This window comes from Chiloscyllium punctatum, chromosome 8 (assembly GCF_047496795.1).
Source record: "Chiloscyllium punctatum isolate Juve2018m chromosome 8, sChiPun1.3, whole genome shotgun sequence".
NCBI classification, from domain to species: domain Eukaryota; kingdom Metazoa; phylum Chordata; class Chondrichthyes; order Orectolobiformes; family Hemiscylliidae; genus Chiloscyllium; species Chiloscyllium punctatum.
The window spans coordinates 80,330,491-80,345,089 of record NC_092746.1 but is presented as its reverse complement, the minus strand read 5'-3'; the positions used below and the strand labels follow the sequence as shown (position 1 = coordinate 80,345,089).

The 14,599-nt window shown below is 40.3% G+C and overlaps 1 protein-coding gene across 11 annotated transcripts in view; it reads right to left on the bottom strand.

Moving 5' to 3' along the window:
- Positions 1-14,599, bottom strand: part of LOC140480693 (voltage-dependent L-type calcium channel subunit beta-2-like) — a 349,445-nt gene that overhangs the window by 72,733 nt on the left and 262,113 nt on the right. For 9 of the 11 annotated variants that reach the window (XM_072575923.1, XM_072575913.1, XM_072575917.1 and 6 more), the window contains one exon: positions 7,288-7,407. In XM_072575923.1, the coding sequence (XP_072432024.1) occupies positions 7,288-7,407 (120 nt within the window). Of the gene's footprint in view, positions 1-7,287; positions 7,408-8,070; positions 8,289-14,599 lie in introns of those variants that run through there. The other 2 variants (XM_072575915.1, XM_072575922.1) reach the window with 2 other exon arrangements.

The following is a 14,599-nucleotide window of genomic DNA, read 5'->3' as shown; positions in this document are numbered from 1 at the left end:
CTACTGAAGCAGGAGGTTAGCCAACTCAAGTTCTGATAGCCACTATTTCTGGTATTTCACGAATAAGTCAACACAATACCCAGAATATAACTAACATAGGGGAATGATGTCTTATAGAATTCATTATCATAGAATTCATTGTCAGAAAACAAATTATCAAGCTTAACCTATTAAGAAATTTACTGCAGAAAGTTTGTCCTCAGGCAGAGTACAATGTCATTGGGACAGATTTGAACATGGGATTCACTGAAGTTGATTGCAACGCAAAGTGAAATTAAAAAAAATTAATGTTTTTCACAAAGGTGTTAGAAAACACCTGAATCCCAAATCAATAATTGTTGTGCACAATACACACGGATAACAGAATTTTCCATCCTGGAAATTGTCTGCCAATTTGTGGATTTGACACTATTAGTTATTATTCAGAAAAGTTTCAATCTATGTTTTAAAATATATGATCAAATAAGGAAACTTGGGGGTGGCTATGGTATTTTGGTCATGTCACTAGACTAGCAATCCACAGACCCTCAGCTGAACACTCTGGAGAACAAATTCAAATCCCTCCATGGGGATTTCAATGGAATAAAAATCTGGACATAAAAACAAATCTACAGGTGACTGTGTAACTGTGATCGAATGTTGTAAAAATCCATCTGGTTTACTGTTGTTATTTAGAGAAGGAAGTCAACTTTCTTTGCCTTGTCTGTGATTCCAGACTGACAATATGATTGACTTCTAAGTGGCCTTTGAAATAACCTCCACAAGCCACTCTGTTCATGGGGACAATTAGGAACAGGAAATAAATACTGGTACAGTGATACCCACATCCACAAATCATTTTTTTAAAAATGCTTCAGACCCCAAAGATTTAATTATTAAAAAAAAAATCACATTAGTACTCCTACAAGTCTACCCACCGTGAAACCTGTAAGGGGGTTAAGGCAATACAAGACCATCACAGAGACATAGGACCAATGATAAGAACTGAAAGTCACTGGAAAGAGAAAGTAACCATTTAAATAACTGGAAGGAAATTGGCAGGCTCTCAAGCTGAGTCATAGAAAATTTGGTTCATGAATTTAATCCCAATTATGCATTTGGAGAGTTTTTAGGTCTGAACTAAAAGGTGGAAAGGTTTACGTATGAGCTCTCTTGTCACAGTCCAGTTCGAGAAGAACCTATGAACAACCTGCAAATGGCAACTGACCTTTACTTAACAATCTGCTGTTTGGACATTGTTTCTTTTGTCTTCCTAGATGGAGGTCATAGGACAAGTACTTGCCGTCACAGGAAGCTGACTAAGTTGGTGCAGTGCACCATGTATTAAGTATACACTGCAGTCGTGACATTCCAATGATCAAGGGGGTAGAGAAAATGATTCCAATAGTGAGGTCATTGATTAGTCAGACTGTTCAGTTCAAGATGGCCCAAGTCTCACATGAATGGAAAGCTTTGTAGATAGTGGAGAGCATTCAATAGGTTAGGAATTGACTCTCAACCATTTAGTGTTAATCTGGCAGTTCCTGCTAAAATTACAATTAATAGTGCCCTTATGATGTTGATTGTAGGGAGATCTAGCAATAGTCGTGCCACTGAAGTTTACAGAAGGATAGCTAGTCATTATTTTCCATTGGAGATCAGCCTGGGTCTCTGGATTTTTAACATTTCTGCTGAGGTTGAACAAAATCTTAGATGGCCCAGAGCATTATGTTTAAATGCTAGAAACTGCTTAAAAAGGGTTTCAACTCAAAAGTAAATAAACAGCTGCTGCAAGAAATCCTCAGTCACTGTATGAACCTAGATATGCACCATTACAATATCCTATATTTAGCATCTTTAAAATGTAACAAAAATTGTTACATCCAAAAGGTGTTTCACAGACATATTATAAAACAAAATGTGACACCACATCATATATGGACATATTATGGCAATAGAAAACCACAGGCCCTGATGGTGAAGCAGTTAAAATTGGGGATGCTCAACACTTAGGGGAGCACAGCTATCCTGAAGTGTTTTGGGGTTATGGAGATTACAGAGAGAAAGGGATCGGGCCTTGGAGGGATCTGAAAACAAGAAAGAAGTAGAATTTTAAGATTGAGGTGGTATTTAACTGAGAGCCAGAAATAGTGAGCACAGGTGTGACAAAGATGTGGAATTTGGCCCAACTTGGGAAATAGGTAACAAAACTTTGGATCAACTGAAGTTTATAGTGGGTAGAATGTGGAAAGCTGACCAGGACTTGTTAAGTTTATAAGTAACAAGGATATACATGGAGGGTAGCAGCAACAGAGCACCTATTGCAGGGTCAGATGCTACAGAGATGGAAAAATGCATTCCCAAGCAACAGCATGGGTATGACTGAAAACTCATCTTGGAGTCAAATATACCTCCAGGGTTCTAGGTAGGCCTCGGTAATTGACAGAGAATGGAATGAGTCAATAGTGAGAGCATGCTCTTCCCAATGTTAAATTGAAGGATTTTTTCTGTTCATCCAATATTCAATGTTGGACAAGCAATCTGGCAATTTGGACACTTGGAAATGGGGTCACTTTAAAACTGAATTCTTTTTGTATTCCATAAATAGTATTTGATGATATATTTAACTGAGTTACTGCAGTAGCTAACCTTCAGTAAGCATATGAGAATAAAGGAAGAGCCATAAGAATGACTGAGATCATAATAACCCATTGAACTTATATCTAAGATTTATCCAATGCTACACTGGCCTATTATCAATGCAGTACTTTATTTTGGAAATGAACAACAACTGGGCAGACTGCACTTAGAATATTGTTGGAATAGCTCTACAGGGGCTGGTATCCCGTCACCAAGTCATTCTTTATTTACACATGGAGAGTCCTTGACACTGATCCAGCTCCCTCAGAGCCAGCTCTCAGAGTGAACAGAACCTATGACACTCCTTTTCATATCTGTCAGCCAGGACTCCCTGATTGAAACAGCTTAAAGCCTTGATCAGGAAACTCATATTTGATGATGTCCACCTGGCTGACCTTGTTACAGACACTACTATTCTGAATACTTCTGGTCCCTGAATCGAAGGAGAGATATGTTGGCCTTGGAGGGGGTCCAGAGTAAGTTTACAAGAATGATCCCAGGGATGTAGGGCTTACTGTAGGCCTGGATAGACTGGATATGGAGAAGATGTTTTCACTAGTAGGACAGATTAGAACTGGAGGGCACAGACTCAGAGCAAAGGGATGACTCTTTAGAACTGAGTTCAGAGGAATCTCTTCAGCCAGAAGGTGGTTAACTTTGGAATTCGTTATCATAGAAGGCTGTGGAGGCCAAGTCACTGTGCGTATTTCAGACAGCAACAGATAGGTTCTGGAGTCATAAGAGGATCAAGGATTTCTGCAGGAGGTAGGACAATGGGGTTGAGAAACATATCATCCATGACCAAATGATGCAGCAGACTCAATGGGCCGAGTGACCTCATTCTACTCCTATATCTTATTGTCTATTGTCTAACTAACTTTCAAAACAGAGACAGGTAAAGGTCCTCTGACGCCATGAGTAGCTTCCTGTTCAGATTTCAAGCATCTGTGATAGTTTGTCTTTATAATCAACAAGTGATCAGGACAGAGGGTGGTCATTGTTAGGGAGTTGTTTTTTTCCAGTTGAATGATGGACCAGAATGAGGAGGAATATCCAGGGAAGCATTCTCTCGTACTTCAGTTAGAGAACAGAATGCTGTCTTCACAACTTAAACAAGACTGACACACTCCTTGGCAACAGCTTACTTGTCCTCTAGCATTAGTGAACTGTCCTCAATTATCATGATTGTATACTTTTATTGTCTGGTTAACCAATGTATCATATAGAAACTGCTGTTTATTAATAAACACAAAAAACTGTCTGAAAATAGCTTTGATGGTTGACTGTCAATGTAACATTATTGAATATGAACTCACCCCTCCCCCTGCAAAAGCTAACAAAACAGTGGACCTCAGATGATTTGATCTAAGAAGTGTGGAGGAATTTTCAGATGATGCAATAAATAATTCTAGATCCAAAGCCAAACAGCAAAGTCTGAATCCGTGTGGACATTAGCAATTTAAATGAGTGACTGTGCCGAAAGAAATGATACCATTAGCCGATCATATGTAAACAAGCAGGGTAAAGTAAATCAGAAAGCAAAATTAGAAACCACCTTAACTCAAAAGAAGCTAAGCTGCCTATATTCTTTGGCATAACCTTTGACATTTCAAGAATAGAAAACAGCTGTAATCTAGGACTCTTGAATATTCAGATATTTGCTCTTCCTTCAACTCTTCCCCAGCAGCTGTCTACAAAGTGATTGACAATCTAACACTCTATGTGGTCTGATCAGAGCGTGGAGAAATTAAAACTGGCCCCAACAAAAGCAAGGCCGTAAAAATGTAAACAAAGTGTGTTACTTCCTAGGATTGACAGAATTGGTTGGATAAGATATGCCCAAACTGATGGAGAAAACCAAATGGCTGTGAAGATTGTTTTACTAAAATCATGTATGTAGCATTATCCAAAGAATATTTTGAGAATTAAAAGTAGGTCCGATTCTATCCAAAACCCTGAGAACATTGCAGAAGAAAACTTATGCTTTAACAGATATATTTTCCTTTAAACAAGTGGGTTATTATACTACTTAGATCACAGCTTTATTTAACTTAGTGAATGCTTATTAGCATTGTTTGATCTTTTGAATATTTATGTTACACTCATCATAACTTACGTCACACCCATGCATCTATCAGCCCCATACTTGTTAACTTACATTGATGCACCAGAAACCAAGCATAAATGCTGCCTTGTTTTGCTGTAGCCCTCCCTATAAACATCCTCTTCTCATTCCATAACCCTCTGAAGGCTCAGCACAACTCCAATTCCGACCACTTGTACAAGCTGGTCTTCCTGAGCCTTACCTGTGGAGACCATGCATGGGAATTCTTTGCCTACGTCATTTCTTGTCTCATTCTCTTTCAGACACCCTGCTTAAAACTTAATTCTTTTACCAAGCTTTTAGTCAGTCCTCTGTTCCCCTCAGTCAGTCTTTTCTTAATATCAGTTTTCGTCTGATTACTGTTAATAGCCCGTTCCTTTTGATTTTTCTGTATTTTTGATCCTGGACTTAAACTATGAAAAGAACGGTTCCTTTTAAAAAAAGGATTGAGGAAAGAATTGTTGTACTTTTTAAAAGCAAGATACTGAAACTCATTGTAAGTCATGTTTATACGGTTGCTTTGATTAAATAATGACGGAGACTATTTGCAGGTCGGCTGGCATCAGGGGGTGCTCACAATGTGTGACTCAGCTGGCGACAAGCAGACAAATGGTTTGTAGAGTTTTGATCAATTGTGGATGTCAGACGCCATCAGCCTGACAGCAACAACTATATGATTGGCTTATGGGTAACTGAACACCTTGTGGGAGCGAACAATATTGGCAGAAGCCTTATGACCTCAGTGGGGTGTTTCTGTCTTCTTCTCCGGTAAACCGTCTAAAACCTGAAGAAAGTCAATTTGTTATCCCTCACCAGTTAATGTAAGCAGTGTACTTTAACCAGTAACTAAGAGACTCGGCAGTTAATGTACCAATTGGCTTTGCCTCCTGGGAAGGGATAAAAAAGGTATGAAGAGACTTTGAAGATCAATAAGTCCTGGCCAGCAGAAGGTGCATCTCAGCAAACCATGCAGATTGGGCAATTTCCCAGTTTCTTTCACAAACAGATAACATAGATTGTGTCTGTCTGTATGGTAGTGTGGGGGAGTTTGAGAAAGGGTTCAGAGCTTCAAGTGGTAAAGATTATCTCAACAGATAATAGTTATTTACTAGCTATTTAAATCTACTTACATCTAATGAATAGTAGTTCCAGCTAAATATAGAAACCAGGTCCATGTTTTCTGTTGGACTGGGTTTATCCGGCAAGTAATGGGGAGCTTGGATAAAATTTGCAATTTTTGTGATAACTTCAAGAATAGTGGGGCGAGGTTTCCAGCACTGTAGCCCAATAAGGAATGACATTACAATGTTGTGAAATGCCTTGAGATGTTAGACTTCATTAAAGACACATATAAATCCTTCTCGTAGGATTTTGTAATGCAGTGGTGGCAGTGTTAACTCTGGGCAACAGATCTGGATACAAGTCCCACCTGCCCTGATGGTGACTCAAAACAGATCTGAACATCTCGATTAAAATAACTATGAATACTTTTGTTAAATGTAATCTAGTTGTTGTTACATTCGACTTGCTAAACACTTTGACAAGCTTTTGAATAGGAATAAACCTCTGCTGATTGTGTGACTGTGCGACAGAGCAGCTACTTCTTTGACTCAAGCCTTTAAGTAAATATGTATAATGCAACAATAAACTGCACAGCATCTGTGCAGCTCTTCATGTGTTGCTTCAGAGGAGAATAAAATTTAATATGTAATATTCATACTCACCTGCCAAATGATACACACCCCCTATGGCAAGGCAAAAGATGTTCCAAAGTCAAGGACTAATGACAACTCCTGCATCAAATATTACTGCAGTTTTGTTAAATTTCATAAATATTACATGAGACTCATAGCTGGGGAGCTTAGTACCCAGGAGTGATTGTTAACTGAAGTTCAACTCTTAATTTCCAAATCTCAATTATACATCTTCAACAAAATCTGAAAGATAGTACCTTTTTTTTTTCAAATAAATTTTGTATTGTGCAAACAGCTATCCTAATATTCCGGTCAATAACCCTCCTTCAGTCAACACTACCAGAAGTAAACTAAGTGGTCATTTAAGTCACTGGTGGATCTTGCTTTATGCAAAATGGCCACCAAAAATGCCAACAAAATAACTGCACTTCCAATGAACTGATATTCAACACTTTTCAAATGCGAAGGAATGATTTATATTTCTGAACAGACTTAAAAAAAACCTTTGTATTCAATTTTACTTTCGTATTCTTTATTCCTGAATGTTGACATAATTGCCAACGTATGAGCAATATTGAAGATAGCATTTAAGAGTTGTACACGTATAACCAATCTAACCTTTGTGTAAATGCCTGTAAGTTAATGGGCCTGGTTTTGAACAAATTGAAAGGGAAGCGAGTACATTTCCTCGTGCAGTTTCAGCATTTATATCAGTTTACATTATAGTCTCCAGCATGTGTTCTAACTTGTTGGTCTACTGTGCTTTAGCCATCAACTTATCAAATAAATAGCATTGCCACTTTGGTAGATTAAGCCTCAGCTGTCTGATAGAAAACATAACTACAATCTAATTGCATAACGTTACATTACCTTTGCCTTTTCCAGCTGGGCATGGGCTTGTCGCTCTGCTTCCCTCCGTACAGCTTCCCGGTCTTCCTCCAGGGATACATCTGATTCAGATGGACGGCTAGTGTAGGAGTCCGCCGAACCCTGCAAAGGGACAAATGAGGAAAATACAACCATTTATTTGTTGGTACTTAGTGCAGTTTGTAAACGATTACATAGACAAGCTCCTCCAATGCTTTCAATGTGATTTCCTCCATATTTAAAGCAAATGTAATAGCAATGCATCTGCCCAAGGATGAAAAGAAGAACATTTGTCGGAAGACGGAGTCACACACACACACAGTTTGGATGTAGTTACTTTGCATGGTATATTTTAAATAAACTGTGACTCAAAGCAGCAAAACAGTTAACACAGAAGTACAGAAGAAAACTAGCGCTATTACATAACAATGCTTTTCTCCCTTAAATAATGTCACTGAAGCACACAAGTCTGCTTCAAACTCTGATCTCCAATATGGTCTTGCATCTTTTGATTTCTGTAAATAACTGCTAGAATCTGTCAGATGCAAGCTAAATCTCTTTCCCTGGCACCTATTCCTTCAAATGGTTAAGGTTCCTACATTTTTATTTAATCCATATTTGATTTAAAAAGGTCACTCCTACAGGAGAGGAGCTCACCAACTTAATCCATCAAACAGTTAGAATTGCGAAAATGGTGTTAGAAAAAGCCAGGTGTGGCTGTCAAGATATTGTAAACACCTCCTTATTGATTGCCCAAGACAATTTTAAAAAGGTCCACGCTCTTACACAGATATCGGAATTCTTCAAACGTCCTCCTTTGGCTCGTTTTAGAAGTCTTATCCAAGTAGCCTTCATTAGCTAACGAGCTCAGTTATGGTCCACAGCAGCTGTGCCCAGCACGGATCCTAAGTGTGTTGCCAATGCGTGCTGCATAATCAGTGCTGCTTCACCTTACCCCATTTTGACCGAGTGCTTGCAAAAATGCTTTCACTCCATCCCTTTCTCTCTCATTCTGCCATGAGTCACTCGAGCATTAAAAAAAAAAGCAACTGCTTGGTTTATTTGATAAATGAAGGGTAGGTGTTTTCCATACTTGAAATCTTCAGACACCAGAATTCCCCTGGTACAACAAGGTATCACTGCGCATCACACTGGCAGTCCACAACAAGAGAGAGAGAGAGAGAATGCATGGGTATACTTTTTAAAGTCCAATGTAGAATCTATTTACTGATGTTTGTAAGTGCAAAGCTCAATCCATCTCTCTAGAGAGATGAGAAAGCTTGTCACATAAATGGACATGCTCAGTAGCTAGAGCCATACGCAGATGCTCACATCATACTGTGATGTTAGCCTTCTGTCAAAATGCTATTTAAAATCTCAAGGGTAGAGTATGAAAATAGCAAGGTCCTTGTATAACGGGAACATATGCAAACTAACTGCTTCATTTTTTTTTATTGCATACCCATCAGCAATTGTACAAATCAGTATTGTCACCTCTCATTCATTTCACAGAATATTTTCAACCAAGATCATAACTTCCTGTCTTTTCAGCTAATTAACAATGACATGTACTAACAATGTTTAAAAAAAATGACACGACTAAAGGGAAACTATTTAAAGACGTTAGTCACACAGATAATGAAAATAAGTTAATCTTTGAAAGAAATACAAGCCTCTGCATAGCTAGAGAGGAAAGAGTTCCAGATTTGAATGAAACAGAGTAATTGAAACATGAACAGGACTTGTCCAAAGATGTTAACACAGACGAATTTACAGGGTTTCTACTGAGTTCCACTTAATTTAAAACAGACATAACAAATGTTACTTCACAGGTTTTCTCTATTTTAAAGCAAGCATGTGGTTCCAGCATCATGTGCACAATGGTATTGGTAATGAACACCTGTTTTCCACTTCAAATAGTGCATCCCACCCAGATTTGAAAAACATCAATGCACCAGAGACTGTACTGTCCCAATAGGTCTTCCAACAGGAACTCATGTTAAACCTCGAGCAATGAAAGTTTCAACCACCTCTAACAATGGATTGTGAGTCTTACTTTCCAAATTGTACCAGCCATGATTGATATCCAATCAGATAAAACAAAGTGTTTACATTTGCACCAAGCCCATTGATTGGGCACGTGTACTTTTATAAAATCTCCAGGCTGACTTTTACCAGTAATCAGCTAAGCATCGATTTTAGCATGTTTCATGGAGCATTGTAGCGAGGTTTCCCACGCGATTCTCCGAGACTCACTTCATTGCAATTGCACCTTGCCTCTATGGCTGCCTGCTTTACCCATCCTCCCCCCCCACCACAGGAGAAGCAGCTAAAACCTCCTGGGATTCTTGGTGCCCGTGCCACCTTTAAAACCACACAAACCAGAGACAGCACCATAGAGCTTGGAGTGGTGTTGTAGAGCAGAAGAACCTAATGGTGCAAGTTCATATTTCTTTGAAGTTTCCATAGACAGGGTGTTTAAAAAGGAGTTTAATATGCTTGCCTACATTGCTCAGTCCTTTGAGTACAGGAGTTGGGAAGCCATGTTGAGGTTGTACAGGACATTGTTGAGGCCTTTTCTGAAATACTGTGCCCACTTCTGGTCACCCAGTTATAGGAAGGATATCGTTAAGTTGGAGAGAATTCAGAAGAGATTTACCAGGATGTTGCTGGGTATGGAAAGTTTGAGTTATAAAGAAAGGCTGGATAGGCTGGGACTTTTTTCACTGGTTCGTAGGAGGTTAAGAGGAGACCTGATAGAAGTTTATAAAATAATGAGAGGCATAGACAGAGCTAACTGTAGTTGTCTTTTCCCTATAATGGGGGATTTCAAGACTAGGGGCACATTTTTAAGGTAAGTAGAGAGAGACTAAAAAACATAAGAGACTTTTTTTCTTTACACAGAGGGTGGTTTGCGTGTGCAATGAACTTCCTGAGGAAGTGGTGGATGCAGGTACTATTACAATGCTTGAAATACATTTGGATAAGTACATGAATAGGAAAGGTTGGGAGGGATATGGGCCAGGAAAAGGCAGGTTGAACTAGTTTAGTTTGGGACTATGTTCAGCATGTCCTGGCTGGACCAAAGGGTGTGTTTCCATGTTATGTGATTCTATGATTCCATGTCCATCAGTCCAGAGCTGCCTTCCATCTCAAGAAGTGTCATGTAGTTGGCAGCGAAGCAAGAACCCCAATTTGTCGACATGAACCTGGAGGTCCTGGTGGATAGAGTGGTACATAAAAGGACTGCCCTTTTCCTTTAGGATCAGCAGAAGAGACCACACCACGCACTGCCAGTCTGGTCCAAGGTTGCCACTTGGGTCAGTGCTGTTTCCACAGCAAGGGAATGCCCAGCAATGCCACTGAAGATCAATGACCTTCTGCACTCCATGACCACAAAATCCACTGTCTTCTCTCCTCACACCCACTCGTCCCTAGGTGCCCTGAGAAGTTAGTGGTGAGCTTCCTTTTTGAACTGCTGGCATGTGCCTAGTGTTGACAGAGGGACCGAATGAACTTGACCCCATTCCAGGTGCGCCTTCCTTCACAAGAAGTCAAGGCAGTGCTAGGAGGCAAAAAAGGAAGCACAAGCAGGTCCTGCCAGAAGTCACCTATCTGGAGCTTCCTCCGCCACCCTGCCTACCAGCCTCAGCCCTGGATGTGAGCTCAAGTGCATCAAGGTGAATCTGCCTCTGGGCATGACGGCACAGCCGTGCTGAGTGTGTCTGGTCACTTGCCCCCTTGCAACATTGCTTGAGCAAAACCTCAAGGCAAACTGACTCCATTGTAGAGCAGGCATCTCCAGCCTGACTGTGGATGCTGAACAGCAACGAGATGTCATGGGAGGCAAAGGAAGACTACCATATGGTGAGGGCACATATTGTAAATATCTCCTTCTGTTTGTAAATGCATGCTTTCATCATCATCAGCTGAGTGAGTGAATGTCATTTTATCTGCATGCACAAAAATGAAGTACAGGGGTGACCCATTCTTAGCATCGCATGCTTAGGGCCCAAGACGTAAAGTGAGGAACTCCTAGACCATGTGCATGCTTTGGGGTCTTGAAAGGTGATTATATTGTGACCTGGAAATATTTACCCTAGTTACCAAAGTGACAATGCTTGTATGGTACAGCCATGAGTAGGATTGATTTGTAATGCAAAAGGATGTGACCAAGAGTACTTAGGGCCAGGATTTGTGGTCCACTCAGAATTCCCTCCTTAACAGCACTGTGGGGCAATCCAGATTAAGAACACAACTCACCACCACATTCTCAAGAACAACTAAGGTCAGGCAATAAATGCTGGCCCAGACAGTGACACTCACATTCCACAAGTGAATAAAATAAATCAAAGTGTGAAGTTTACATACAGCACTGATCACAGATGGCATTTCTCTGGAGAATGGGTGTCTTTTTAATGTTATTGCCCTTTGAAGGGCCTCACATCATATGAAAGTGAGACCTTACCCTCCCTCCCTCAAAGAAAGAAACATTCGCTTCATTCACTTTCAGTTTGGAGCAAGCTATTTCATCTCTGTGGCATACTAGTTATTTTGACAATAATGCAAGGAGACAGCAGTTCCACTTTATGCAGTGGATTGTGACTCAGCCCCTCAATCTACATGATCCTCAAATTCTTGATCAGTTCTTGGATCGCCTCCCTGTCAAACCCATCAACTTTGATCTTCCCCATGTCTCCACCCAACCTGGTTGTGGGTGGTGCTGAGCATTGATGACCCCTAGCCCCACATTATCCCTTTCTGCCCTTGGATGTTGATGACCCCTAGCCCTACATTACCCCTTTCTGCCCTTGGATGTTGAGTTGCTCCCTTCATCCCAGACTACTGTCTCCAAGCTTCACAATTGAGTACCCACTTTGTGTACCACACCAGTAGTCCCTGTCACACCCTTAGGACAGACTATGACCTCACATTGACTTACTTGGCCTGATGAGTGGCCATGAGCTCACTGACTGACTTCCTGTGACTCTTCAGACTGGGTATAGTGGACCTGCAGACTGACCAAGGCTCATTTCCTGGACTGTTGTGATTCAGACCCACATGATCTTGATGGTCACAAAATGGTCAAGCCCCTGGACCAATGGAGGTTGCCCTTGACTTACTGTGCTGGGATCCCTGATGTGATTGAAGACTACTCTTAAACTTAGAGATACGTCCACTTGGTTAAATGGCATGCAGTGTAATTAGGAGAAAGTGAGAACTGCAGATGCTGGAGATCAGAGTCAAAAAGTGTGGTACTGGAAAAGCACAGTCGGTCAGGCAGCATTCAAAGAGCAGGACTGTTGATGTCCGAGCATAAGCTCTTCATTAGGAATGTTAAGTGCTGCATAATTGTTGCAGGCATATGGTACAGGTGAGAAACTGACAGAGCACAATGATACACAGCAACATGGTGATCCCCTGACCTGATGACTGCTGACAACCATTACAGATTGCCTGGCCTTGCATTTGCACTGAGCAGGAAGACAAGACAGAAGTACTGTGAATGTTTACCCAAGTAGGTGCAAAGTAAGTGAGAGTTAGGAGACTAGGCGCCTGTCCCTGGTAAACACGCAGTCTGCCCCACACTTACTCCTCAACCAACAACATTCAGATTAGGCAAGCCTGGCTCCTTCTGGGATTTAGATGTATAAAATAGTTAATTTGCCAATAACAAAGTAACAGTGATCACACTTCACAGGTTTGTTGGCTGTCAAGTGCTTCGAGACGTCCTGAGGTTGTGAAAGGCACTCAAAGTCTCAGATCTATCTCTTGAGGTAAGTGTGGGCATAGTGGGGTCATGTCAAATAAATATTGTAATCGGCTAGTTTAAAAATAAGCACATGCGCACGAAGAAAAGTAAGATGAAAATAATAATAGGATAATGATCGAAAGAACACTTTGGTCACTTGTGAACTTTTGGTTTATTTTCTCCTTGGCAAAAGCAAAAGCCTACTCCAAATTCTTCAAATGAAAGTCCAAGGTAATGATTTAAATAAAGACATGCATGTTAAAACTGGCCTCTGTAGATGAGTCATACAGTATTTAGGAACATAGGAAAAGTGGAAGACATTCAGCCCTTTGAGCCTGTTCGGTCATTTAATGAGATCATGGTTGATTCATACATCTGCCTTTGGCCCATATCCCTTAATCCCTTAGTTTAACAAAAGTTTATCCATCTCAATTTTAAAATTAACAGCTGATCCAGCATCCACGACCATTTGTGGAAGAGAGTTCCAAGCTTTTGCCACCTTTTGTGTGTGAAGTGCTTTCTAACCTCTCTCCTAAATGGTCTGGCCCTAATTCTCAGACTATGCCCCCAGTTCTAGAATCTCAAACTGGCGGAAATAGTTTACCTTTATCTACCCTGTCTTTCACTATTAATATCTTACAGACTTCAATCAGATCACCCCTTAATCTTCTAGATTCTAGAGAAAGCAGGTCTAATTCATGTAATCTTTCCTCACAAATTAGCCCCGAAGTCTAGGTATCACTCTTGTAAACTTACATTGTATTCCCTCCAAAGGCAATACATCCTTCCTAAGCTGTGGTGCTCAGATCTCCTTTCTGTACTCTAAATAGGGACTGAAAAAGGTAACTCTGTTTCTCTTTGTACACATGCTGCCAGGACTGGTGAGTTTCTCCAGCACTTCCTGTTTTTAATTACAGATCTCCAGAATCTGCAATATTTTGCTTTAATTTATGAAATTCTATTTTGATGGATTAGGTAATAAGGCTGCCTTTACAATCTAAATTTAAATTTAGTGCAAAGAGCTCACAGCTTCCCATCAATCCTCAACTGACAGTACAAATCCATCTGTGTATATATCAATCTGTGTCCCAACCAAGGCAGAACTAGACTCCCTAGAGATATCTTTCTGATAATGCTTCTAGTTTCCCCTGCCCCTTATCCAAACTATTAACATTTCTACATTGAGATACCATTTTGAAACATGTACTCAGACACCAAAGACCCCTATTGTAAAGAGATTCAATCATACAAGCAGACCAATGTATAAGCCAAGCAATGCATTTTGACTTCTGAAAACTGAATTTCAATTCTCACTCTCGAACTGAGAATTGCCCTGACAGTCACAGCAGCAGTCTCTTTCAGCTCAGCTCCTGTAGCTTTTAATAGAGAAAAAAACCCTTCAAATTCTGTAATCTCACTTAAAGAAAGGCCATAAGGGAAACTGATGTGGTAAGTAATGCCAAGTAACTCAAGTTCAAATAATCAAGGAACCAGCATTTGATTATCCGATTTTTGGATTATCCGGAGAAGATCGCAAGGTCCCGATGCTTGGCTAAACTGTGT